The 23,864-nt window shown below is 47.7% G+C and overlaps 2 protein-coding genes across 3 annotated transcripts in view; both read left to right on the plus strand.

Annotated features, from left to right (window-relative positions):
• Positions 1-246: 246 nt before the first annotated feature.
• LOC135814554 (formin-like protein) overlaps positions 247-23,864 on the plus strand; it is a 34,997-nt gene continuing 11,379 nt past the window's right edge. The window contains exons 1-17 of one of the 2 annotated variants that reach the window (XM_065327688.1): positions 247-740; positions 2,463-2,515; positions 3,054-3,137; positions 17,909-18,078; positions 18,280-18,415; positions 18,995-19,045; positions 19,401-19,499; positions 19,905-20,051; positions 20,473-20,589; positions 21,018-21,149; positions 21,472-21,498; positions 21,776-21,820; positions 22,157-22,225; positions 22,603-22,765; positions 23,051-23,235; positions 23,388-23,499; positions 23,660-23,719. In XM_065327688.1, coding sequence (XP_065183760.1) covers positions 626-740; positions 2,463-2,515; positions 3,054-3,137; positions 17,909-18,078; positions 18,280-18,415; positions 18,995-19,045; positions 19,401-19,499; positions 19,905-20,051; positions 20,473-20,589; positions 21,018-21,149; positions 21,472-21,498; positions 21,776-21,820; positions 22,157-22,225; positions 22,603-22,765; positions 23,051-23,235; positions 23,388-23,499; positions 23,660-23,719 — 1,765 coding nt within the window. In that variant the 5' untranslated portion in view covers positions 247-625. Of the gene's footprint in view, positions 741-2,462; positions 2,516-3,053; positions 3,138-15,469; positions 16,487-17,908; positions 18,079-18,279; positions 18,416-18,994; positions 19,046-19,400; positions 19,500-19,904; positions 20,052-20,472; positions 20,590-21,017; positions 21,150-21,471; positions 21,499-21,775; positions 21,821-22,156; positions 22,226-22,602; positions 22,766-23,050; positions 23,236-23,387; positions 23,500-23,659; positions 23,720-23,864 lie in introns of those variants that run through there. The other variant, XM_065327687.1, reaches the window with a different exon arrangement.
• Positions 7,385-11,576, plus strand: LOC135814553 (uncharacterized). The gene is made up of 2 exons (XM_065327686.1): positions 7,385-8,234; positions 8,675-11,576. The coding sequence occupies exons 1-2, from the start codon at positions 8,105-8,107 to the stop codon at positions 10,915-10,917; spliced, it is 2,373 nt and encodes a 790-aa protein (XP_065183758.1). The 5' UTR covers positions 7,385-8,104; the 3' UTR covers positions 10,918-11,576.

The raw sequence follows: 23,864 nt of genomic DNA on the forward strand, positions 1-23,864 counted from the left end.
CTCACCTCAGGAGAGTGGAGTAGGCAGTTGTTACCTTAGGACACAAGCCATAGTTACTAAGTAAGGCCATAACGACAGTTGCAGCAGCTTAGCACCTTATAACTTAAAGCACCCAGAACATCACTTTGATCTCACTGTTATGGATCATTAGCGGCTAACATTAGTATTAGCACAGTTAACCTCGCTTAGCTGTCAGGATTACAGTCAAGGCTCTTACAGTGTACAGATAGACGGGAGTTTCCTTGCTAACTAGACTACCGGCCGCTGTGCGTATGACGAAGAGAAATAGACAAGTGTGCAGCTTGAGTCCATTGCCAATACTGGCAATGGATCATCTGACAGCTGTCAGGTGTTGTTCAGGATTTCTCGTGAAAGGTAGCTCCGCAAAGCCTGATCAGACGGACTCTCAAACATCCAGACTCAAACTGGAGGAGGAGGATTTCATTGGAGCGTTTCAGTGTGGGCTGGTTCATGTTCATGGCTTTGTAATGACTACACCGTTGTACGCAGTCGATACGTGAGTGCATGTATATGTGGCGCCGTCCACCAGTTCGGTGTGGAAACCTGTGTTGTTACTTCTTCGGATTGCTATGAGCTGCGTTTGACCAGTGGATTCGCTAGGAGAATGAACTCACCGAGGTTACTACGCACCAGCAAGAAGGCTAAACAGGCCAAGTCGGGCATTGGGGGAGCGAAAGCCGAAGACATCGTCCTGATTCAGTCACCAGCAATCAATCAAGGTCTGTATTGTGGGATGTACCCTACTATACTAGTGATGGGATAGTCTGAGTCCGTGCATGTACTGTGCCGTAATCTCAGCAGCACGACACAATGACATGGCTAGCTAGCTTACCAATGGCATAAACGATTATCGCTTGGAACTTGGAAGTGCTTGTGCCATTGTAACGCCCTTTTCACAGCACCAGAGTACCACCATGCTTCTGTCCGTCCGTGATCCAGTTTGAAAGCAACAACGTGATCGAGCAATGAAGGTGCCCCCTCTACACTCTACGGTGCACCGCACGGTCTTTATCATGTCAGAATGGGTGTGCTGGAACAGAGATAATGAGCAGTGGTCCCATGGTCACAACATGCATGCAGCCCTGGGCAACAGAGTGGCTAGCTAGTGCTCGTTCATTTCGATACAGGGTCTTGTGTGCAATGTTTGATATGCTATCAACAAACTAAAGGGTTGGTATTATTGCCACCGAGCAGGGAGAAAAGGGACTGTGTGGACTGCAGTCTGTCGACATGTCTGTTATTTTCAGAGCATGACAATTGTGCAGTGTATCGGAAGCAAGGTCATGAGTTTGTTGCGTATAAAAATACACAACAACCTAATTAACACTACTATCAACTAGTCAGCATCTCTGAGGATATCATTTTGGGAACATTCCGCATTCCGGCATAACACATGACTGTACAATAATGTCATGTACATGAACTGTGTTTCGGTCACGCTGTCTTGTACTGTAGTGTAGTTGTAGGTATTGTTGAAGGTTGTCATGGGAATTGCAGATACATGTAGCCTTGTAGGTACGACCAGACCATAGTCCTCACTAGCATAATGTGATCACGGTCGGTAACATGTTTCCCTCTCACTCTCTTCCACACGGGTACATGCAAGCAAAGAATGTTCATATCATGGTGTTTTCGCGGTTTATGGCGGTTTAATTCTAAAGTATTTGAGGATGCCTCATCCTGATCACAGGCTTCACAGCTGGTTGTTCTACGGGGTGTATTGTGTGCGTGTGTGGAGGTGGACGTGGAGGGGGAAAGGGGGGGGGGGTCAACATGTAGCGTTGGCTGTATTGTCCCACATGATCTGTTCTCCATGATTTTGGCCCTTTTGGCTCTCAGGTTCTTCACATCTTGTGCTGAAAGTTCTTCTAGCACCGCACCATTCATTGCCCTGACCTCCTGCATCCTAATACCTTATTCTCCTCTATGTTCATCACCACCAGTGATTCATTATGGTTTATGTGAGCCTGCTGATATTTTCGGTCTTTGACCACTTTGTGGTGGGTCAGATCTACTCATCTCCCAATGCGGCGGCGTTAGAACCTGCGTATGCACCTTGAACCCCGGCTGAGGGTGGTGGCTTTCCTGCGGATGCGGAAAACCCAGTCTGTGAATCTCGCATGACGCGTGATCTGCATTCTAGCTATTTTATCACCACCAATCACCAAGTCTAAAATTTGTGTTACCCCATCAAACGTGTACTTCTGCTAATTTCTGCACTTCGTTCCCATTATCATAGATTATGATCCTATGCACGATGTCACTGTCGTCAGTTGTTGCCTGATGATAGGCTCAAGACCATGAAGCTCTGAGCTATGGCCAGGTCAACCCGGTTACCGCCGTTGTCAAACTGCATTCATTCACGATTATTATGGACATGTAGTTGCGTTTGTGTTTACATAATTATGGCTCCTATTTGTGTGTGTTTGTATTCCGTTTAGATGCCGCTATGCCAGATGAAGCCACAGTGGAGCTGTTCTTTGAGAGACTTCTGGTCAGTCATAGTCTTCTGCATGTTCCTATTCATATTATGCTGTGGTTAACACTGTAAGCAAAAATAGCCATGTATCGCAATATTTACTGTTATCAACACTGTTTAAAATTAATAGTGTTTGTACACAAATGGTTTGCTCCCCACACCGGAGCTCGCGCTATTCCGCCGACTTTACTTGACATTTCTTACAAATCATCGCCGAAGTCGCAACCACTACTTCGTAGTGTTTATACACGTGAAAGGAATGAATATGGGTATGATGCAGAGGACACTGGATCATTTTCTTTGCGTGAATCTCACTCATCGTTGCATACACTATGCAGTGAGTATCGTTCCAGCTTTCAGCACTACATTCCAACATGTATGCCTAGTTGGAGTTGTACAGGTTGTACATGACTGAAAAAAAGGACAAAACAAAAATGTCGGTTTGTTCACCGACATGCCGATGATGGATACAACATATTATTATTCAGTTGAATACTGTAATGCGTATGTCTGTGCAAATGTAGTATGGCTCGATGTATTTCTTTGCACGCAGGAGAGAATCAACGTCACTCCAGAGAAGGCAGCAGAGCTCAAGAATCAGCCAGTGGAGAGAAAATGGCGCATGATACGCAGCAGAGTGAGTGCGACAAAATGGCAGTGCATTTTCGTGAACCTACATGTATCTTGTTATTATCATTGGAGATGGGAGAGGAAAGGTACATGTACATGTAGGTGCTGTTTGCACGAGTACAAAGAAGAAATACCGGTACTAAACATGACCACGTGATGGCCCATGATAATTATGGTGGCAAGATCATCTGGCTATGGAGCGCTGTGCGAGCAGTGCAAGTCATCTACTACATGTGCTTCAGTGAAGGCATGTGCATGTACAGCGTTCGTGGATTTCAGGAGACACGCAATAGGAGTATCATAATGATCTTTAAAGAGTAATAAGTATACAATGTACATACATGTACGCAGGTCATGTTTTTGCCGGAAGTATCCCTGTGAGCCAAGATATTGAACGTGGTTTTTGTAGTGTATAGATACTATAGTACATAGTGTCGTCAGGCCAAACACAACAGTGTTTAATAGTGTGGGCAGATTCTCCTCTAGCCCAGGCAACTGCACACTGAATGGTTGTAAAACCGTAGTGCCAGCTGCATGCCAGCTACAGCATGGGGGCGATCACCAGTATAATGCCAGTAATGGGCCTGTTACCCTGTGTCAGCTTCGTTGCCGTCGTAGGAGTTGCAGGTCGGAGAGCCTGGGATACTCAGTTGTAGATTCCAGTCTGAGACCAAACATGAGGAATGAAGAACAATACGACGCTGGTATACCCCCGTTTACAATAGCATGGAGGGGGGGGGGAGAGATCGGGAAACAGTAATCATCACATGACTCATCAAGCACGTATGGTCCACAGACAGCACCGTACTGTCCGTAGCCTGCCTAGCACCACTGGCAGATTCAAACAGTAACTACATTCACGGTACATGCTTTACAAGTCACATTTCGCCAAGTTGATGAGCCATAGCAAAACTCCTTAGAACCATCGGTTGTGCTGGGTGTGATAAACGCCTTATGGCTGCCGGAAAACTCAAAAGCTATAATTCTAACGTCCTTTCTGCTCGACTACTAAGTACTATCCCTGCTGCGAAGAGACTCAGTGTTACATCAGGGTCTGCGTTGTGAGCATGTAAGCCACAACGAAGTGGGACCCAGACATGTTCCCGGTAGCAATTACCATGCCCGTGGAGAGCAATGCTTTAAGTTGTTCGTGGTCAGCTCTCTCTCTCTTCCTTCTTGTAGTGGTCGCACAGATATCGGCGGATATCGACGATCAGAAGGGAAATTGCATTCCTTTCCAGTTCCTGTCCCATCAGTAGACCTTGACTTGTCCATAGTAGGCCAGTACTACTACTAGTACTACAAGTGCACGCATGCGCAATGATCTATTTGTGGTCATCCCCGTGTTGTGGTGATATCCCCGTGTTGTGGTGATATTCCCGTGTTGTGGTGATATCCCCGTGTTGTGGTGATATCCCCGTGTTGTGGTGATACCTTTCAACATATGCACAGGATACGTCATGATTGTAGTCTTGTGCTAGGCATGTGTACTGACAAGACACGCCACGAGTGAAATGTGACCATTTCTGAGCCATTGCTCTGCATCAAGACCTCATCTCCCGCGTGTATGAGAAAGAGGAATGCAGGCGAGAAAGACATTGGAGAAGAAAAAAAGGAGAGTTACAAAAGCAAGGACCATATCTGGTAAAGGTGTCGCATTAGTATGCATGCTACAAGAGAAAGAGAGCGAGAGAAGAGAGGAGAAGAGAAGAGAGGAGGGAGGGAGAGAGAGAGAGAGAGAGAGAGAGAGAGAGAGAGAGAGAGAGAGAGAGAGAGAGAGAGAGAGAGAGAGAGAGAGAGAGAGAGAGAGAGAGTGAGTGAGTGAGTGAGAGATGGTGTGAGTGAGTGAGAAAGGGTGTGATAGAGAGATAGAGAGATAGAGAGAAAGAGAAGAGGGTCGTATCTCTCTGTTTTATAATTGTCACGAGTTACATTAGAAAGTATAGCATTGTAGTTTCATACCCGACCTACATTGTATCTGGTCTCTGCATCGTGTGATATTAAGCGATGTGCGCTCATGGTCGAGGCACCTACACATCGAGTTGCCGTGGTAATGCGTCTGCATGTAGTTAGGGGTGGATATCTGGAATGGCTACAAAGGATTCTCCTCGCGTGACGATCAATTAATATTCTAAAACCGTGCGAGACTTGGTGTCGAAGGTAATTCGGGCAATGCCACCGCTACTCAGACTCTCCTTTATTGTACAGGTGTCAGTGTAGTGCATGTCCGTGTATTGTATAGTTGTTATGTACAATCATGTTACAGCATATGCTCCAGTCGTTGGCTGCCCCAGTATAGACTAATGATCCGTACCTGCCAAGGTTAGGCCTGCGGGTGGTGAATAGTTAAGATGGCAAAGCAAACATGCCATGGTACAGCGAGAAGGCAAGAACATGCGCCGAGCAAGGGTAGGGAATAAGCCCTTTTGAGGTCTGCCATTTGGGAATGATGTTCGAAACCGCTCATCTGATAACCCGTCGATGAAATAGCCAGGTATGGACATTCTGGCCCAAAGACATGGTATCCATTGCTGCTGCGGATAAGTACATGTAGTGCCAAATCTGCATCATAGTAGGCGGAGTGTGGTTGGTTCTCTGGTACCAGAACACTGTAGTCACGTATGTGAACATTCAGTCATGATGTGAAGGGAATGATACAATAATTTTACTGTAATAAGTACTGGTGATGATCCCGCTGTCACTGTTATGTTGTTAAGCACTTTGTGTTCAGGAACATAACATTACATTATACAGTCGGAAAATTGATCCTATCTGACCGATTATTTCAGCTGCAGACAACCTAGATTATAGGCGCAGAGAGCTACATGTACAACACTGCTTATAATGCGTGCGGGAGTGTGTGTGGTGTGTGTGTGTGTGTGTGTGTGTGTGTGTGTGTGTGTGTGTGTGTGTGTGTGTGTGTGTGTATGTGTGTGTGGTGTGTGTGTCACAAGTTTGTGTACGTCGCTGCTAGAGTAGAGGGAAGATACTCCTGTAGGATGGTAGAACCTGCACTCATCACACACAACGACAAGCTGCCATTGTGACAAACACGCACACACACACACGCACACACACGCACACACACACGCACACACACACGCGCACATACACGCGCACATACATACATATACACGCATCATAATCATCTGACAAACAGGTCTTTGCATGCTTAGATGGGGTTCGTCAGAAGCTGCTCAGTCAATGCAGATCTAGCAGGTGTGGGCCTCAGACGGACTAGTCTTCGTCTTGCTTAGTAGTAATAATTGGCAGGTGGCATCTGGCTGCGCGGCCACGTGTCATGTACTATATCAGTTTGATATTAACATCTGCAACCTGCGAAAGTTGATCCAGACGTAAATTCACGTCTCCTCCATGCGGCATGCTGGACGTACAAACGTGGCCTGACGCGGCTCTACATCAGTCAGATGAATATTGCATGTCTGACGACGGAAAACACCATCACACAAGAACTGCAGCATGTGTATCGATAGATTGGTTCGCATTAGTCTGACACACATACAGCGATACGAGGAAGTGCGCATCGTGTTTTGGTCACGGCGAACAAATACGACATGCCAATGTTTTATTAAACAACAGGCAGCAAAATATGTACTGATTCGTGCACTGCATTAGATCGTGTTGAAATAATGACTGAGCTCGTCGGTTCTGGACGATATCACCGTAGGTATTGCTGTTCAACGTGCAGTGGTAGAGGGGGGGGGGGACAGGGGGAGGAGGAGGGGGGGGACAGGGGGAGGAGGAGGAGGGGGGGGACAGGGGGAGGAGGAGGAGGGGGGGGGACAGGGGGAGGAGGAGGAGGGGGGGGGACAGGGGGAGGAGGAGGAGGGGGGGGACAGGGGGAGGAGGAGGAGGGGGGGGACAGGGGGAGGAGGAGGAGGGGGGGGGACAGGAGGAGGAGGAGGAGGGGGGGGGACAGGGGGAGGAGGAGGAGGGGGGGGGGACAGGGGGAGGAGGAGGAGGGGGGGGACAGGGGGAGGAGGAGGAGGGGGGGGGGGGACAGGGGGTTGTTGGAACTTCACTTACAGTAGTACCACTACCTGTGCTGCAGAACATAATAATGGACTGAGCGGCGGCAGTGGTAAACGAGAGGAATGGCTTCATTCCACTGTCTCCCCCAGGCCCTAGTCGTGGTAAGCAGTCTGTATTCATACATGCAGACCAAACACGTCCTCTTCCTCACCACAACCATAGTGCACACTACTACGGCATTCAATGATCTACAATAATTATCGTTGATGCAGGTGCTGCTGTGATGTCACTAGCCTGGATGGCCGAGATGATGACTGATGCCTGGGATGGCTAAAGGGAGAGTTGGCGTGAGCGCGGCCCCGACCGCCAGCCGGATTCATGGCTGAAGAGTTTGACCGCCATGTTTTCATTAGCGCCAGTGCGAGCAGAGAAGCTGATGCTAGTGCCAGTAGTGCAGTAGTGCAGCGGTGGCGTGTGCAGGACAGCTCGCCGTGGATGGGCTACATGCAGGTCGCTGTCAGCGCTACGTGACGACAAGGAAATGGCCAAGCAACCGCCTTCCTATAGGTCTGATTGCCGGGCCAGGGCCCACCAGCATGGCCAAGCTCGGTTTGAGCCGAACGACAAGGATGCACACCCGTTTCTCTCTCACAGCCGATGATGGCGAGAACCCATTACATGTACTTGACTTCAGCTGAGAAAGAAGGAAAGACGACTCGTTGAGCTGCGAGTTGCAACATTAAAGATCAACTTCCTTCCTCAGCTTCCTTCCCCTCCACCCACCAAGCTAATGGGTTTCAGCAGATGAAAAGAAGTATCTGCCCCATTTTACCTGAAGCGGCTGGGAAAAATTATGCTGTAGACATTTATATTTTTGCATCGCCGGCAGAAGAAGGAGAGAAAGACGACGGTAGATGGTGCTTTCAGCCGCATTTCAAACTGGCTGAGTGAGATTTGAGACCCTGAGAGAGAGAGAGAGAGATGAAGCGACACAAAATTGCCAATGGAAAAATGGCTGCGCAGAGTGCGCTGTCGTTGCTGCTGCCACTGCTGATGGTGATGCTGTGCGGAGTTGTCCAAGTCGAAGCTCAAAGAAAACCTCCTGTAATGGGTAAGATCCTGTAGAGAGAGTACACCATCGTAGAAGTGACATTGTATCCATCCATGACATTCCCTACTGTTGACAAGCGATAGTCTGCATGACCTAGCTTTTCTTAGTTAGAGGACCTTTTGCCGTATTATTACACCTGTGCACGGCCTGCTGTGTTCCGCTTTGCAGTCGATAGGAAGTGATATAGAGACACAGGAATCACACACATTGCACTGCATCGCTGATAGCTGTGTCCAAGATTGACTGCATGTAGATCCCTACAAATGCTTTACGGATATCCTGGAATATCACATTCTTTCCAGCAGGAGATCACTCAACAGGCCTAGAGCATATGGGAAGTCCAGACTCACAGCGAACACAAAATACTATAGCTTTAGCCTTGACATGCAATAATAATTATTATCATCATGTATTGTGTGCTGATGATTTGTTACATGCAGCTCAAGGTCCTTCTGAAGCCCCAACACCACAGCCTTTCCCGGATGGAGTGATGGGTGGTGGCATGCCCAGTGTAGGCAACCATAGACAGGATCAACAGAAGGCCTTTCCGATGCCAAAGATGCCAAACGTCACATACTACTTTGTGTTTGCACAGCTCTGGCCAAACGGGTATTGTATGGCGGCGATTAAAGATAACTGCCACCAGCTGCCGCTTCACTTCCCTGAGAACATGTGGACAGTTCGTGGATTGTGGGTGGCAATGTCCAAGTCGAGTAAACACATTCGCTATTGCAAGAGTAGCGCTGAGGCGATGAAAACACCTCCAACAGCAAGCCTACCACAACCGCAGCAGAAAAATCCTCTACTCATGCAACACCATCTGAGTGATCAGCCACACATATCCAGCCAAATGGCAATAGACCTGGATAGGATATGGCCACCACTGGAGGCTGGACCGGTGCCAGCTAATCGCTGGGTGCAGGAATACAAGACGTATGGTGTCTGCACAGGTTTGGGCGAAGACGGCTACTTTGGCATGATCCTGAACCTTCATCAGCAGTTCAGTATGTATAACATCCTAGCCAGTGCCAGTGTAGTGCCAGATGACATCTACACGTACAGAGCATCCACTCTGAAGAATGCGATCCGCAAAGTGCACGGATTTGAGTGCGAACTGCTCTGCAGAAGAAGGCGTCTGTCGGCCAATGGACGCTTTGCCTACGTTAACATCCTGCAGGAAATACATTTCTGCTTCAACGTGAACCTGGAGCCCATAGATTGTCCATCCAGAAATAGCACCATCAATCAAATCAACATCCTTCATGATCGGCCGTTTATATGCGCATTTGATGTTCTATATCCCAAATTCCCAAGTGGCGTCCATGATATGAAAGATAAAACTGTAGGTCAGCCGCAGCAGGTGATGAACCCGCCCGGTCCAGGCCCATCGCCGCAGGTGCACTACCCAGTCCAGACCATAGCATATCCGGTTGCTGGCGCTGCTGGCTTGCCACCAGTACTGGATCACCAACCGGTGCAAGGTGCCGCACCACAGCAAGTCGACTCGTACATCTATGTAGTGAATCCCGGAGCTGCAGCACCACCATCCACGGGTGCAGGTGCCAGCGTGGTGCAAGTAAGCCCTGACTACGGACAGCAGCAACACCAGCAGCCTCCGAGTAGAGTTTCCAGTGGTGGAATATTTGACGCGTCACCTGGTTATGGTCCCCATGGTGGTGGTGGCGGCGGTGGCGGTGGTGGCGGCGGAGGCGGTGGTGGCTATGGTCAAACGGTCGATGCTCATCCACGGAACTATGCTGGTCATGCTCCTGGGGCCATTGATCCAGGTTTGCCAAACCCAGGTGGATATGGCTCTCGAGGCGGTGGTACCACAGGTGGTGGTCCTTATGGTAATCAGGGCAATGGATATGGAACAGGTGGTGGTGGTGGTGGTGGTGGTGGTGGTGGTGGTGGAGGCGGTGGTGGTGGTCACCAGGGTAGTCAACGAGGATCACCATTCGGATCGCCAGCTGGATCGCCAGCCAGCGCATACGGTAGACACGTGCGCGTTGACCCGGGCGCACAATTTGGTACCTTTCGCATCAGTCCGCAAGCACCTCCTGGTACACTGCAACACGCACAGGCCTTAGTAGCTGCACACCTCCTAGCAGCTGCAGCTCCAGGCTCGCGCCTTGGTCATGGGCCCCGGCCAGCTGGACCCGGCCACTCTGAACGCACACATGCACCCGACCAGGTTATCGACGTTGATGCGCACTATGGGGGAGAAGCCGCTAATCCTGCCGCAAAGGATCCTAAGACAGCGAGCACTCCAGGACACCACGTCGGTGTGCCAAGTAGGCAGCCAAGACAAGATCCCAGAAATGGCCGCCGGCCTGCTGTACCAGGAGATAACATGGCAGCAGAAGCAGCAGCACAAGAAGCCAACAAGGCTCCCATGTTCTACGATGGTACACCAGTTCTGTATAAACCTTATGCTTCCCTCGAGGGGAGAATTCCGGTTGCAGAATACAAGGCGAAAGCAGTAGGTGCTCAGGTTGTTGCAAGTCAAGTTGACCACACGCGCCCAATGCTGGATGCATCCATCATCAATGGTGTCAAACGTCGCCTTGGCAACAAGGCACGCCGCTGGTTTGACCCCGTTCTACCCAGCCAGAATCCAGCTGAAGTGGCAGCAATGATTGAGAAGCGTAAACCATCAGCTGAAAACCATTTTGCTGGATGATAAGGACAACAGTCAAGTTATACATTCATCAATGTATCGTGTGTTACCTGTGCGGACAAAGCAACCAGTATATCTACACATAGCCTGAAGAATCTTTCAGATGAGTTTCGCCACCAGTCGACTTGATCCAATGTACGACCGTAGGATATGTATTGACTTGTTCACTATGTTGAATAATACGTGTTTATCTTCTGTACACCCCACACCCCAAACTGGATAGCATTATTGAACATCATCCGGGTCTAGTAATTGCGGAGGACTATCATTAAATGATCTTGACTATGTTGCCGGCACAGCATAATGTCACTATAAAAACTATGATTTCTATCAATATTGATTCAAGCACAGAGAAAGGAATTCCATAATATACTTATAATGTTTGTCACCAAACGCTGGCAGTCGATTTTATGAAATCCCAGGGTATCTGGTATAGTAACTTTTTAGTATGCACTATGCTACAGCCTTGAAAGTAACTGCTCCATGCAGGAATACCCTACCGTGCACACCTATGATAATCTGCACGCGGAGCCTAGTCTACACAGCAGTATGATTTTGTTAGAGTGGTGTGGCCTGGTCTACACAGCAGTATGATTGTGTTAGAGTGGTGAGTGGTGTGGCCTGCAAGCAATGACGCTCACTTGACTGGTTGACCTATCCTCTCCTCCCGCTCTTTTCCCTCTCTGCCATTGCAGTTAGCATTCCTAGTTTAGTGGGAGTCGTGATGGCCGTCGCCGGGCTATATGGGTCCCTCCACAGACCAGGAAGATCGGGATCTGTGTCCGATCACCCCGGCTTTTCCTCTGCGGCTCCGCGGGAAGGCCGGTGTGTAAGTATGCAGGGCTAGAACAAGCAGATCAAAGGAGATGCAAAAACAGAAAGATTTTCAAACTTGGCCTCAGTCATTTGCATCCCAGTCGCCACCACCATGTACCACGGCACCAGCATTCCAGTTCCCACTTCCATAATTGTTAGATATCAAAAGTGAAATCTTCACTTTTGTCTTGGCCTCTCTTCTTCTCTGCACTGTGGTGTGGAGAGGTAATACTAAAAAGGAAAAGAAAACCTGTCTAACAAGGTAATGGATAAACGTGGAGTGGAATGCGAGAAGGAGGTTGGAGTGGACAAAGAAACCTGAAAAGTGAATGCATAATGGTTGTGTAATCGGTCTGCATGCCGCAGTCAGTTCATGCACTTCTACTTGGAGTAGGTAGAATATCCACAATACAATGGTGTAAGTGAGTTACCGTCTAGCTAAATCGTGCACCTATGCGTAATGTAAGCACTGGTATCGGCTTTAATATACACGGTAATGTTGTTCGGTGTTAGGTCCTGACCTGCGTACGGGTGCACCTGCATTTGCTCGGCAGCATCACCAGACTGCACACCTACTGCAGACTACAGTCCAATTAGCATGGCTCCAATGGTGATGGGCCGTGTCCTCCAGGGAATCCTCTCTCCATACAGATACATTTGTATACTGTATAGTAACGCTCAAAGGCCGTGTACAGGTCCTCGATTAGGAACCGTCAAGTGTGGTTATCTCCTCAAATCAAAGAGATGACTAAGAATTTGCCTCGGTACCTTCGGTCTGCGGGCAGTTATTTAGTGCTTCAAGTACTTTTACCCTCAGGTTCTTTATCCAGGTCAGTCTGCAGGTTTTCAAGATAATTGTGTATAAACCGAGCTAATTGTTCGACAAACATGCACAATTCCGGCGTTGAATACTATTTTATTTCTTCGAAGAACATGTCCTATCCAATAGACATCGGAAGTGAGTGGAGTTACGGGGAGCTGCGGGATGTGGAACGCACTTGTGCTCATTTTGACGGGCCTAAACTAAAGTGCCGTATACATACATGTACATACCAGGTACTACAATGTACAGTGTAGATGATTTTAGTGTTTGTATTGATGCAACTGCATGCTACAAGTACATGACGTATAATCATTATGAAAGAAAATGTTCACAGCTGAGATGACGTCCGGGAATATAACGTTAGCTACTGTGAGCTGCTGTTGATCGTATTACCGTAATTGTGACTCTATCTGGGCTATCTGGGCTATCTGGGCTATAGCATTGGATTAAATCATAGTTATTACACGCTCAGGTCAGGATGATGCATAGAAACTACATTAGAAAGTGGAGAATGAAGTGCGGACCTTTGTGCTAGACATCTTCTCTAACCCTGCATGTTGCTAGTTGAACACAATACAGTCACCCGGTATGGTGAGACTGAAACGCCACGCATCATCGGTATGCGGAGAGGTGGCATTGTGAGAGATATCGGGGGAAACAGCATGACATTTCGACAGTGACTGATCTAGGAGAGAAGTAGAGAAGAACAAGTACGTCTGACTGAGTCCGGCTACAAGTTTGAGTTTTGTTAGGGGCCGCCAACCCCTGTGTTCCTACTACGGGTATACCCGGCACTGTAACTGCCCACTCAACATCTCATCGGAGAAGTAGAGCCTTTTGGGTTTAGGTATTTCATCAGAACATCGCTATAACCTTTTAAAGGCTAGCTGCAGATCTGGTTATCAGTTCAGTGTTTGCTAGGATAATGACTACACCAACTGCCTTTATCTCATACGCCGAAGGACTAGTACTGAGTGTTCGATCATCATTGACCAGGCGACTGGCGTCCCTGGTTCGACTGAGTGAAAGACCAGACCACGCCACCACTCCCCTTATTCATGGCTCACACATGACGGGTTTACGTGGCTCTAGTAAAAAAAGAAAAAAGAAAAAAAGTCATCCACATCATACTTCGAAACTATTTTAGGTACAATATGGGGCTAGATTAGTAGATGAGAGAGAGACCAATTCGAACTCTATACAGACGATCAAGGAACATGAATTAAAGAAAGAAGGGGTTACTAGTACTAGCATGGCATAACTCAATTTGAGCTCGCATTGTGAACACAGTGGAGGACTGAGACCAAAAAGGAACTGTAGAAACAGCATTCAGTGCTGTCGGCACACTGGTGACTAGGTGTTCTAGTATTCAGCGCGTGAAGCGTTACACCCAGAGCTTGAGGGATGTACTTCTACACGACACGGAAGCTACCCCTGGGCAAAGGTTTGGTGTGACACAACTCGTGGTGAGGTGAGGTCCGGCATGATCATAAGGATGTCGCGCACAGTAAGTCCAGCATGCAGTTGCAAACACTACCATGGTCCAGTACGGACGGCTAGAGTAGAGTGCAGTACTTCATTGTCTTTGCCGGAGACGAGGAATTCCTGATTGAGTGGCAAGTACTCCCTGATGGCAATTACAGCAGCCAAGGACATCCCCAGCGTCCTACAGAACGCAATTATCTGACAGTGGCGGCACTTCCTGGAAAGTAGCAGCACTTCACCGATGAATCGAGTCTGTTACTCATCGCAATATTTCAGCAAGTTGTTTCATACTTCTCCCCGGCCCTTGGCCAAGGCTTGGGTGTGCACGGTTTGTTAGGAAAACAGCGTCCGCGCCCCGACCGCACATGAAGCCGCATAGACAAACGTGCACGCTCACGTGATGCTCCAAATATGGACATCGACACCGGGGATGCCCGCGAACTGGTCACTTGTGTTTGTGACAACTGGTTGGTGGACGCAAGGTTGGGGTTGGTATGCTGCTAACATGCATACCGTACTGTGTGCATGACTTTTGTGGTGTTCGTGAGCAGCTTGCTGTAGCATCGACCATTGCCATTGTCTGACCCCTCAATCATCCCCGGCATCAGTATCCATCTATCTAAGCACACCCGTTATACAGGCTCACCGACTCACTACTGTGTTATGCTGCCATACAATGATACACGACTTGTATTATCATCCTCTTCCTCCGGATGATCTGACTGGGGCCACGCACATAATTATTGTTTGTCCGATGAGCAACTGTTTACATTGCAGACATTACAGCGCACAGCATGTGTGCTTATCTTCACGATGGTTGACTGTTGAGCGAACGAACTGTCCACTACTAGGCTTGCCTGTATTCCAGATCTGCTGAAGACAGTGAAGTACTCCCGAGGATGTCAGGTGGCGTGGCTAATTCTACTGTAAATTAGTAATTATTTTGTATAGCGCCAGTTCGTACATTTAAAAGTGTTATGTCTGCCGGTACACATCACTAGCGGCCTGAGCTTTCTCGAAGGGCTTCTGTTGTCGAATCGTGGCCCATTACCCATTACTGGCATTAGGCAGTTGGACGTGATGAATTGGTATCCTCCACTGGCTCCAGTCCTGTGTTTGATGGACGGTTGTTGCCAGCGCTGATCGCCGCAACGCTAGCACTGCTCCGTCACGCGTCATTGATGTGTTGCTGCACGGCCATAGTGGCACATAGATAACGACGTAACAACGGTTCACTGTATATTTCCCTGCCACCCTGTCCCTGGCATGGGTTCCACGCTCTTTCGAAGCATTTCCGCAATACTGCCAATAGGCCCTGCGCGCGCGTTTCTGTCACCGCGTGTACGCACGCCGGTACTAGTAAGCACTTTCAAGTTTCAGTTTGCACCTGCATGCAAACAGAACATACTAGATGCTGCCCCCGGTAGCCTCCCTCACTGGCCTCAGTCTTGGAACAGGGTCAGAGGCAGGATATTGGATAGAATAGCGAGCGATGCACACAACATCTGTCACGCGCGCGCTCGCGCTGTGTTCAAATCGAATCCGTTCCGAGTTGCAGTCGGAGGGAAATCCGTTCTGACCTAGCTACGTAGCTGCATGTACATCGCTACACAGCAACTGTACCCGGCAGATGCATCGATCACCTACATCATGGGTTTGTGCATGTAGCGCCATTTTGCCGCGAGCCAGCCTTCGAGAGGCGAGCGCATGTGCATGATGATTGTGTGACCGCGGATAGTGTGCAGGCCCTCCCTGAGTTGAACGTGCACTACTGCCAGTACTGGCACTAGATGGACTTCTTCAATCTAACGGTCGGCATTCTCAAGTGGAGACTGCCTCTCAACAACATGTTGCCTTTCGTGGAGGCGAGCTGTTATTCTCCCACGGATTGTCTGTCGTAAATATTCTGAAGGTTCTCTGTCCGTGGTTCAGTCTTGTTGACGCAACTTTGCTTGGGAGAGAAAAAGTAGAACTTCACATCAGGGAAAGGACGAAATGTTGGCTATGAAGCAGAGGATTGCCAACTGGCAAGATAGGCAGCGACAGCCCGTAAGGCAAGGCGATGGGTCAAGTGACAGGCGAGATTCGCCTCTCTGGGCAACGGACGACGGAGGTGGGGACCTTCAACGTCGAGGCAGAAGGTTATCAGTTGGCAGCAACACCGCCTTTCTTGTCCGTGTCAAAACGGAAAACTCCACGTGCGAGGCACCTCGCTCGAAGAATGGCGAGCTTGCACCTGATTTCAATATCAAGCGATTTGAGGAGAAAACGAACAACTCCCGGACGAGTCATCGATGGTCAGAAGGCAACTTTCACCCGGTGCAAGTGTACGACGTGGCAGATTCGTTAGCCTCTCTGCCCACGTCTGCATCAAGTGGCAGCGATAGCGGTTTAGTTTCCTGCAGTACCAGCGTGGTGGAGAACCACTGGGAAACTCTCAACCCACAGGTTAGTAGAACACACTATCGCTTGCAATGGCCTATTACATAAGGCTGGTTTGGAAAGGTTCGAATTCTTAGATATTAATTTTCCTCAAGGGACTTCGAAGTAAGTTGTGCCCTACTCGTCTGAGTCAGCGTCCGCAGATCTCTGGTTACTTCACGAAGTGAAGTAGATCACGAACTCTGCTAGTGTGTGACAAGTTCATGTCAGTGTGGCTGCTGATTGCATTGAGTTCTCAAGTTCCTCTCACTTGTCTCTACAATCACCATTATTCTGATGCTCTGGGACCAAGCCGTGTGCACTGACTACTGTACACAGCAGCCGTGTCCGTGGTGTCAGTTAGCAGTCGTCTAGAGTTCTGAGTCAAGTATCAGCAGATGCTGAGCTTCATTAGGCGTATACCTTGTGTAGAGTACAGACAGGCATGTAGATCATGTAGATCATGTAGATCCACCATACAACTATAAAGACTAGAGAGACCACGCAACTCTTGCTGATCATGCAGTTATCAGTGGGTACTGAGTCCTGTACTGCATGCAGTGCAATCACATGTATGCTGGCATAAGCCTTGATAAGGCCTTGGTCAGGATTAGACCCGTCACATGGTTAGGACAGGCTCACTGCTTGAGTACATGTGCTCCAGCTTCATTCTTCAACTTTGAACACAGCAATGCACTACTACTCCCTACTCCCGGCTCTTCCTTACAACAATAGTCTGCTCTGAGTTGCATGCAGTACTGCACAATGTCATGTAGTGTTTGTGATCGGTCTTGACATGATAGCTAGTAGTAACATAGTTCAGTGCATTATACTCACAAGTGAAGTCATATGCCATGGAAGTGGGTTGCTTTCTCTCCAGCACAGCATGACACCCATTGCCTGCCATTGGGCCTCAGTGACCTGGCCTGTCACGAGATTCATGTTCCTTATCTGCTCATCTGAACCCCACATGCACACTTTCCAACCCTGGTACACTACTACTATTACAAGTACTTCTTGCAGTTTACTTATGTGGAGTTGGCACCTTCCTATCATAGTGTGTGTGTGTGTGTGAGTACATGGGTAAGTTTGGGGATGCCGGAAGTTAGGTAGTTATGGTGATGGTGGTGATGCTGCTCACTGCTGGTGGTGGTGGTGGTGGTGGTGATGGTGGTGGTGGTGTGTGTGTGTGTGTGTGTGTGTGTGTGTGTTGGGGAGGGGAGGGGCGAAGGCACTTCAAGCTATGTTCGGTAGGTGTCACATCACAGATTTGAATATTATACATGTAAATGATCTCTAGTATTCTATGCAGACCATACCAGTGTAGTGCCGTCCTGCTCAGTGACTGTTGCCACTCCCTAACTCTGTGTGTGTATGTACATTGTATGTATGTGCATGTGTGTGTGTGTGTGTGTGTGTGTGTATGTGTGTATATGGATTTGTGTTCAGCATGAAGTACAGCCCCGTTACTCGACCTTCTTCTATACGGAGCAGCTGCAAAGGCACATGGACCCAGCGCTGCGGACGCGTAAGCTGAAGAAGAAGCACCTGAAAGGCCTACTAAGACTGCATGATATTTTGCAATCACTGGAGGTTGACCTCAGGACGAACCCTGGAGAGTAAGTAAAGCTTTGTGAAGACTAAAGACTGAAAGAGTCATACATTTATGTATTTATGTAGTCCTGCAGTCATTCAAAAACAGGCATAACGTATACAGTACCTTGACAATGTGAACCGTGACTAGTAAGGAAAGTTTGTTTGGTAATCACAATCCTAATCACAATCAACTGTGGCCGTGTGATCTTGTTTCTGGTTGGCAGATGGATCCGAGAATTCATCGATGATCCGAACCGTGGAGCCTATCTCATGATCCAGCTGCTCACTGATATTCAGAATCCGCCACCGCCAGTGAAACTAAAGAAAGGTTATGAAGCTCTGGATCGAAATCCCGAACTGGTGAGAGGCATTTAGTAGAGCACAAGACAAAGATCTAACATCCAATCAAATTCTTCGTCTGATTCCGTTTCTGAAGAAGAAATGTAGAAGATGACTGATATCATGTACAAGTACATTACTCCAGTAATATACACTATGACAGCTGCCGTGCATGCTGTTGGTAATTCTAAAGTTTAGGTATGGGCTGCCTATCATATGTAGTATGTCCTATTATTTGTGTATCTATCTAAAGCAGTGGTGTGCACGGGTAGTCGGGTACCCGTGCTACCCGTGAGGACCTCGGGTAGACGGGTATCGAATCGTACCCGAAAACCCGAAGTCGCAGATGACATGTAGAAAGAGTAGAGAGAGAGGTCTACAGACTAGTACAGTGCACGTGTACAAATAATTCACGCATGTCTACCCAGTGTGTAAGGGAAGGAGCCGGTGTGCATTGTGGTCTTGCCATGGGAACATTACCCGATCGGGTACCCGTGCTACCCGTGGAAAACTACCCGGACCCGATACCCGAAGAAAATGCTACCCGGCTCAGCCCTAATCTAAAGCAGTCATTCTGTTTTCTGATTCTTCTGTGCCCAGTTCGATGAGCATATCTGCGTCCTGTGCTTGAAGGCTATCATGGCTAACAGAGTAAGAACACGGGACCAACATGATCAATTAATTCACCCGTATCAACCACATAATAAGTTTGTGATGAGCCCTCTCTTGCAGTCTAAGGCATTAGCTATGTACCAAACCTCATACTCGTCGAGAGATTCACTACCTCAACTTCATAGTCAAAGAGAGATTTACCATTCCCCTCTTCCCGACTTCTTTCCCTTCCATCTTCTTCAAGACCACAGAACAACCAAATAGAAAGCCCTCTTAGATCACGTGGTCACTCTCTAAAGTCTAATCGATCAATCTATCAAATATAATATTATGCATATGTGTCCGAAAAGGCTGAAATGACATTCTTTCATTTCTATTGCTCTTCTTGTTATAGTATGGTTTTACAGCCGTTCTGAACATTGAGGACAGCATCCGGGTACTGACGTTGTCACTGAGAAATCCTCAACCGAAGACCAGAGCGCTCGTCTTGAAGGTACCGTGTACAGAAGGCACTGGCTGCTGTTGTACTTGTACATGTGACTCTTATAGGAATGTATCGCACTGTCCTATGTCGGTGCATGGGCGGCCCGTCGCAATGGAATATTTAGGGGGGGGGGGGGGGCATTGATTCCATTTGCAAGTCAACCCACGAATATATACTGTCCATGCATATACTACTACTTTATCACATGCGTCATTCATTTTGCGGTTTACACTGCTTCATTTCTCTCCTCCATCACCCCTACAGCATGTACCCGGATAGTTGAGATGTATATGTACTCATGTAATTTTGACAAGTTACCCACCTCAACAAGATGCTGCCATGAAGGAGTTGCTTACAATGGTCATGCCTTTGATCTATCTGATGAAGGCTATTTGTTTTGTTTTTGCAATATAGCTCTTGATCACTGCAGCCATCACTCCTGGTGGTCATCGTAAAACACTGTCTGCACTGGATCACCTACAACGTATCACCGGTGAACGTCGACGCTTTGAAAACCTGGTGGCACAGCTGACTGAAGAGCCACTAGATCATCATTTCCAGGTACTGCAGGCATATGCACAGGGATACTTATACCAGTACTTGTATGTACAGTAAAACCTGTCAATGCGACCACTCGGATGAGGCGACCACCTGTCCCAGAGGTCCACTACAACCAAAACCAAGGAATGCTATTTCCAGCCAAATGACCCTGGATAAGGAGACCACCTGGTGACAGAGACCACGTTTTGAAGGTCCTTTGAGCGGTCGTCTTAGGCGGGTTTCGATTTACAGCAGAATGAGCAGAGCATGCAGGTTTGAATCGGACATTGATGTTTATAGCTGAGACCATACAGTGCTGATTTTCACGACTATTTTGTCACGTTTCTAAGCTAGCATATGTACACCATTGCACTACCTATGGTAGTCACATACTCTACATGTTGTAATGAGTTGTACATGTACATGTGTACTTGATCCACAGGTTGCTGCACTATGTTTCATCAACTCTCTGGTGCACACCGCTGCCAGCATGAACTTGCGAGTGTTCCTGCAACAGGAGCTCAAGTCAGTCGGCTTTGATCCTGATCTAGTAGAGCGTGTAAGTAAAAGTAATACATGTACAGCCAGCATCTACATGTGCATTGTACTGCATCTTACTACTAACTACATCGTACTACTTCAGTATGACTGGTCCCTTCAAAGCATCTACTCCACAAGTACATGTACAGTTTGCTACCTACAGGTCCCTTCAAAACCAAAATGGTTGATATCGAACAATCCGTATGGCGTAGAGCAGTGCGTTGCTACATCAGCGGATCAAAGGGTCCATTTTAAAAGTCTAAGCTTGAACACTGATATGTTTTGAGCAATGATGGGGCAGACTGAAGTAAACCATTCCTTGCCTGGCTTGCACCTGACACATAGTATTGCTAGCTCGAGAGTTGGAGGAATACATGTACGTTGCCCTAGCAAGTATCCCATGCCAGTGTGTATGCATTGTGAAATTTTCTTCTACTTTCTACGTAGTCTCTACGTGGGCGTCAAGATGTGGGAGTTCTCCGTGAGCTGGAACAGTGGCGTTCCAATGTTGTGGATGTTCAAGGAGTGATGGATGAGTTCTTGATGCTGCGTAACCGTTCCAACTTACTCCGCGATGAGGTAAGATGCTCTGGCAATGAAATAAATGTGCCTGCTGGTTATTGGTGTCCTGTAACGTCCTCCATTATTCGGTGCGTAATATATGATAATGCATCATTATTGTCGTCATATTACAGCTGTAGAGTGCCCACCCTGCGACGGTATTGACGCCAATGTGCACTGTTATCATGACCTTCCACGCCAATGACAGCTATACAAATGCACAACGGTTGAGATTGACATGACCATTGTGTCTGAATGTTCATCAGTATCGTATTCAACATTGCCTATTTTAACCGTTTTGAAATTCATTTTCCACTCTTCTGTCCTCTGGTTGTCTTAGGTGGATCTCCTCCAAGGCCGCATCGATGTAAGTCAAGTCACACTGTGTGCTCCACCACGTTGTAGTCAGTGCATGCGTCTGCAGTCTAATACCTTGAGCGGTCTGCAATGATGATGAAGGACTATGCAGATATAACTCCAGCTTTAGTGGGCTACTTTTGCCCAAGGCAGCACTATAAGATGTATTCATATTGTGCAAAAATATACTTGGGCTTGGATTTTTCCATGTTTCCGACCAAGTCCGCTTAGTGCCAGTAAGTAATACACTCTTTGCTCTGCATTTCATTCCATTTTCTCTATTGTAGGATGGTGAAAAGGAACGTCAATGTCTACTGCTGCAGAATGACGAGGTAGGGCTGCTGATGTCCACATAAGCAATCCACCGCCGGCTGGGGCGTTTTTTGTCGAGAGAAATTCTCTTTTCAGCTTTATATGTCTACATTCACACATGTTTACGGAGAGTGACAAGACAACATCATTGGAATCAAGCTTGACTGTTCAAACATGGCATATAATCACCTGCAGTGTTTTCTCATGCGCTGTGTGTATGCCAATCCCAGCCCGATACTGTTTTGTAAACCCTGCACCGAGGTTCCTGTCCATGGCACTCATATTTTTGAGCTTGTATATGGCCGCAATAATTGACACATGCTGACATGTGGAATCCACCTTGTGCTCTGTTTTAGCTGGTAACAACTGGTGAGAAGTATCACGAACGAGCGAGGATGCTGAGGGAGCGTGTGGAAGTACTCTCGGTGAGCAATAGTGAAATCGGTGTTGTGATGTGCCTTTCAAGTCACAGCCCCATCTCCTGCTATTTTTCATTTAAAACCAGATGGACGCCGAGAATAACATGAGTAACTGGAGCATACAATATCCTATTTCTTACTTGGTTTATTGCTGTGTGTCCTTTTTTAGCCTGATTTGGCTCTGTCGAGTTCTAACTTGTTTTCATTGGTCAGCAAGAGTGTGAGAGACTACCAAGAGCCTACAGTATTGGGGATAGTTTGGTGATGACATAACGTTGATACACTGTGACACCTAGTATTCATTTTAGTTGACCTCTTTAGGTACTATCCAGCCTGCCGTCTCAATTCTTATTGGAACTGTGTGCGTGTGCTGCAATTTGCAGAAAGTCTATGAAAAAGATGTAGGCAAGCCAGTGGAGATTGAAGGCGATGACGAGATACTGAAGCCAATGGAGCCACCGCCAGCAATGGGTGACTATGCCAAAGCACCTCCGCCGCCACCAGCATCGGGTGGTGCACCGCCTCCACCTCCACCACCGCTACCAGGTACAAGCTGTACTCCTCTTTGTTATTCCTGACGTTGATGACCTGTCATACAAAAGCCATGAGTTATACATCTTCTGGCTATTAGAAAGTATTTTCCTTAGCCTCCAGAGAGAAATAAAGCAAGGAGTAACCCATCATTATTGCTTTCATTTCAACTGAGTGCAGGTATACAACGTTGTAGTGTTGAATTGCCACGGACTACTGAAGTGTGTACACACACACATGCACACAGTCTACAGCATTTGCCATGTCTTGCTGTTATTGGTGTGACTACAAATTGTGCAGGACTTCCAGGTGGACCGCCAGCACCCCCGCCCATGCCCGGTATGCCGGGTATACCAGGTGCACCTCCACCACCTCCAATGCCGGGAATGGCTGGTGGTAAGCAGAGAGCTCTTATCAAGAGCAATGTGCCGTTGCCAATGCTGAACTGGGTGGTCTTGCGAGAGGTGGATAACACCATCTTCAAGGTTGGTACTATCTATGGATGTGGATGCCATGAAGTTGTTTGAAATAGCAGCTTGTCATCTGTATAATTTGCCTGGCGAATGTTTAAGATGGTGGTTTGTCGTTTGTATGGTATGCCACTCATACACTACCCAATTTCCTTTTGCACGTACAGAGTATCGATGACGAAGCCATACTAGCAACTTTCGACTTCCATGAGTTTGAGAGCCTTTTCCAGGTGAAGAGAAAAGAAGAAAGCGAGAAGGCCTTGGCCAAGAGAGAAGCTGGTAAGTTAGCTTGCCTACACTGATGTGCCAATAGTGTATGGATCTGCTTTTCAACTGCACAAGCTCCGTACCTAAAGAGCTGACTTTACTTTCCATGCATCATTAAACTTATGTATACTAATGTCTCCATTGCTGTCTATTGTGTGGTGCTTATTCACAGCTAAGAAGAAGCTTGCCGAGCAAGTTACATTGATTGAAACGAACAGAGCTCGCAACCTTGGTATGTAGCGGTCACTTTGTACTGTAGATCTCTGGAGCCACTACACATTAGCTAAGAGGATAGGGACTTGTTGGGGTGTGGAGTGATTAGACCGTGATAACTCTCTGTTATCAATCCAGTGAAGGCAACATCAGGTCAATATCTG

This window comes from Sycon ciliatum, chromosome 4, assembly GCF_964019385.1.
Source record: "Sycon ciliatum chromosome 4, ocSycCili1.1, whole genome shotgun sequence".
NCBI lineage: Eukaryota > Metazoa > Porifera > Calcarea > Leucosolenida > Sycettidae > Sycon > Sycon ciliatum.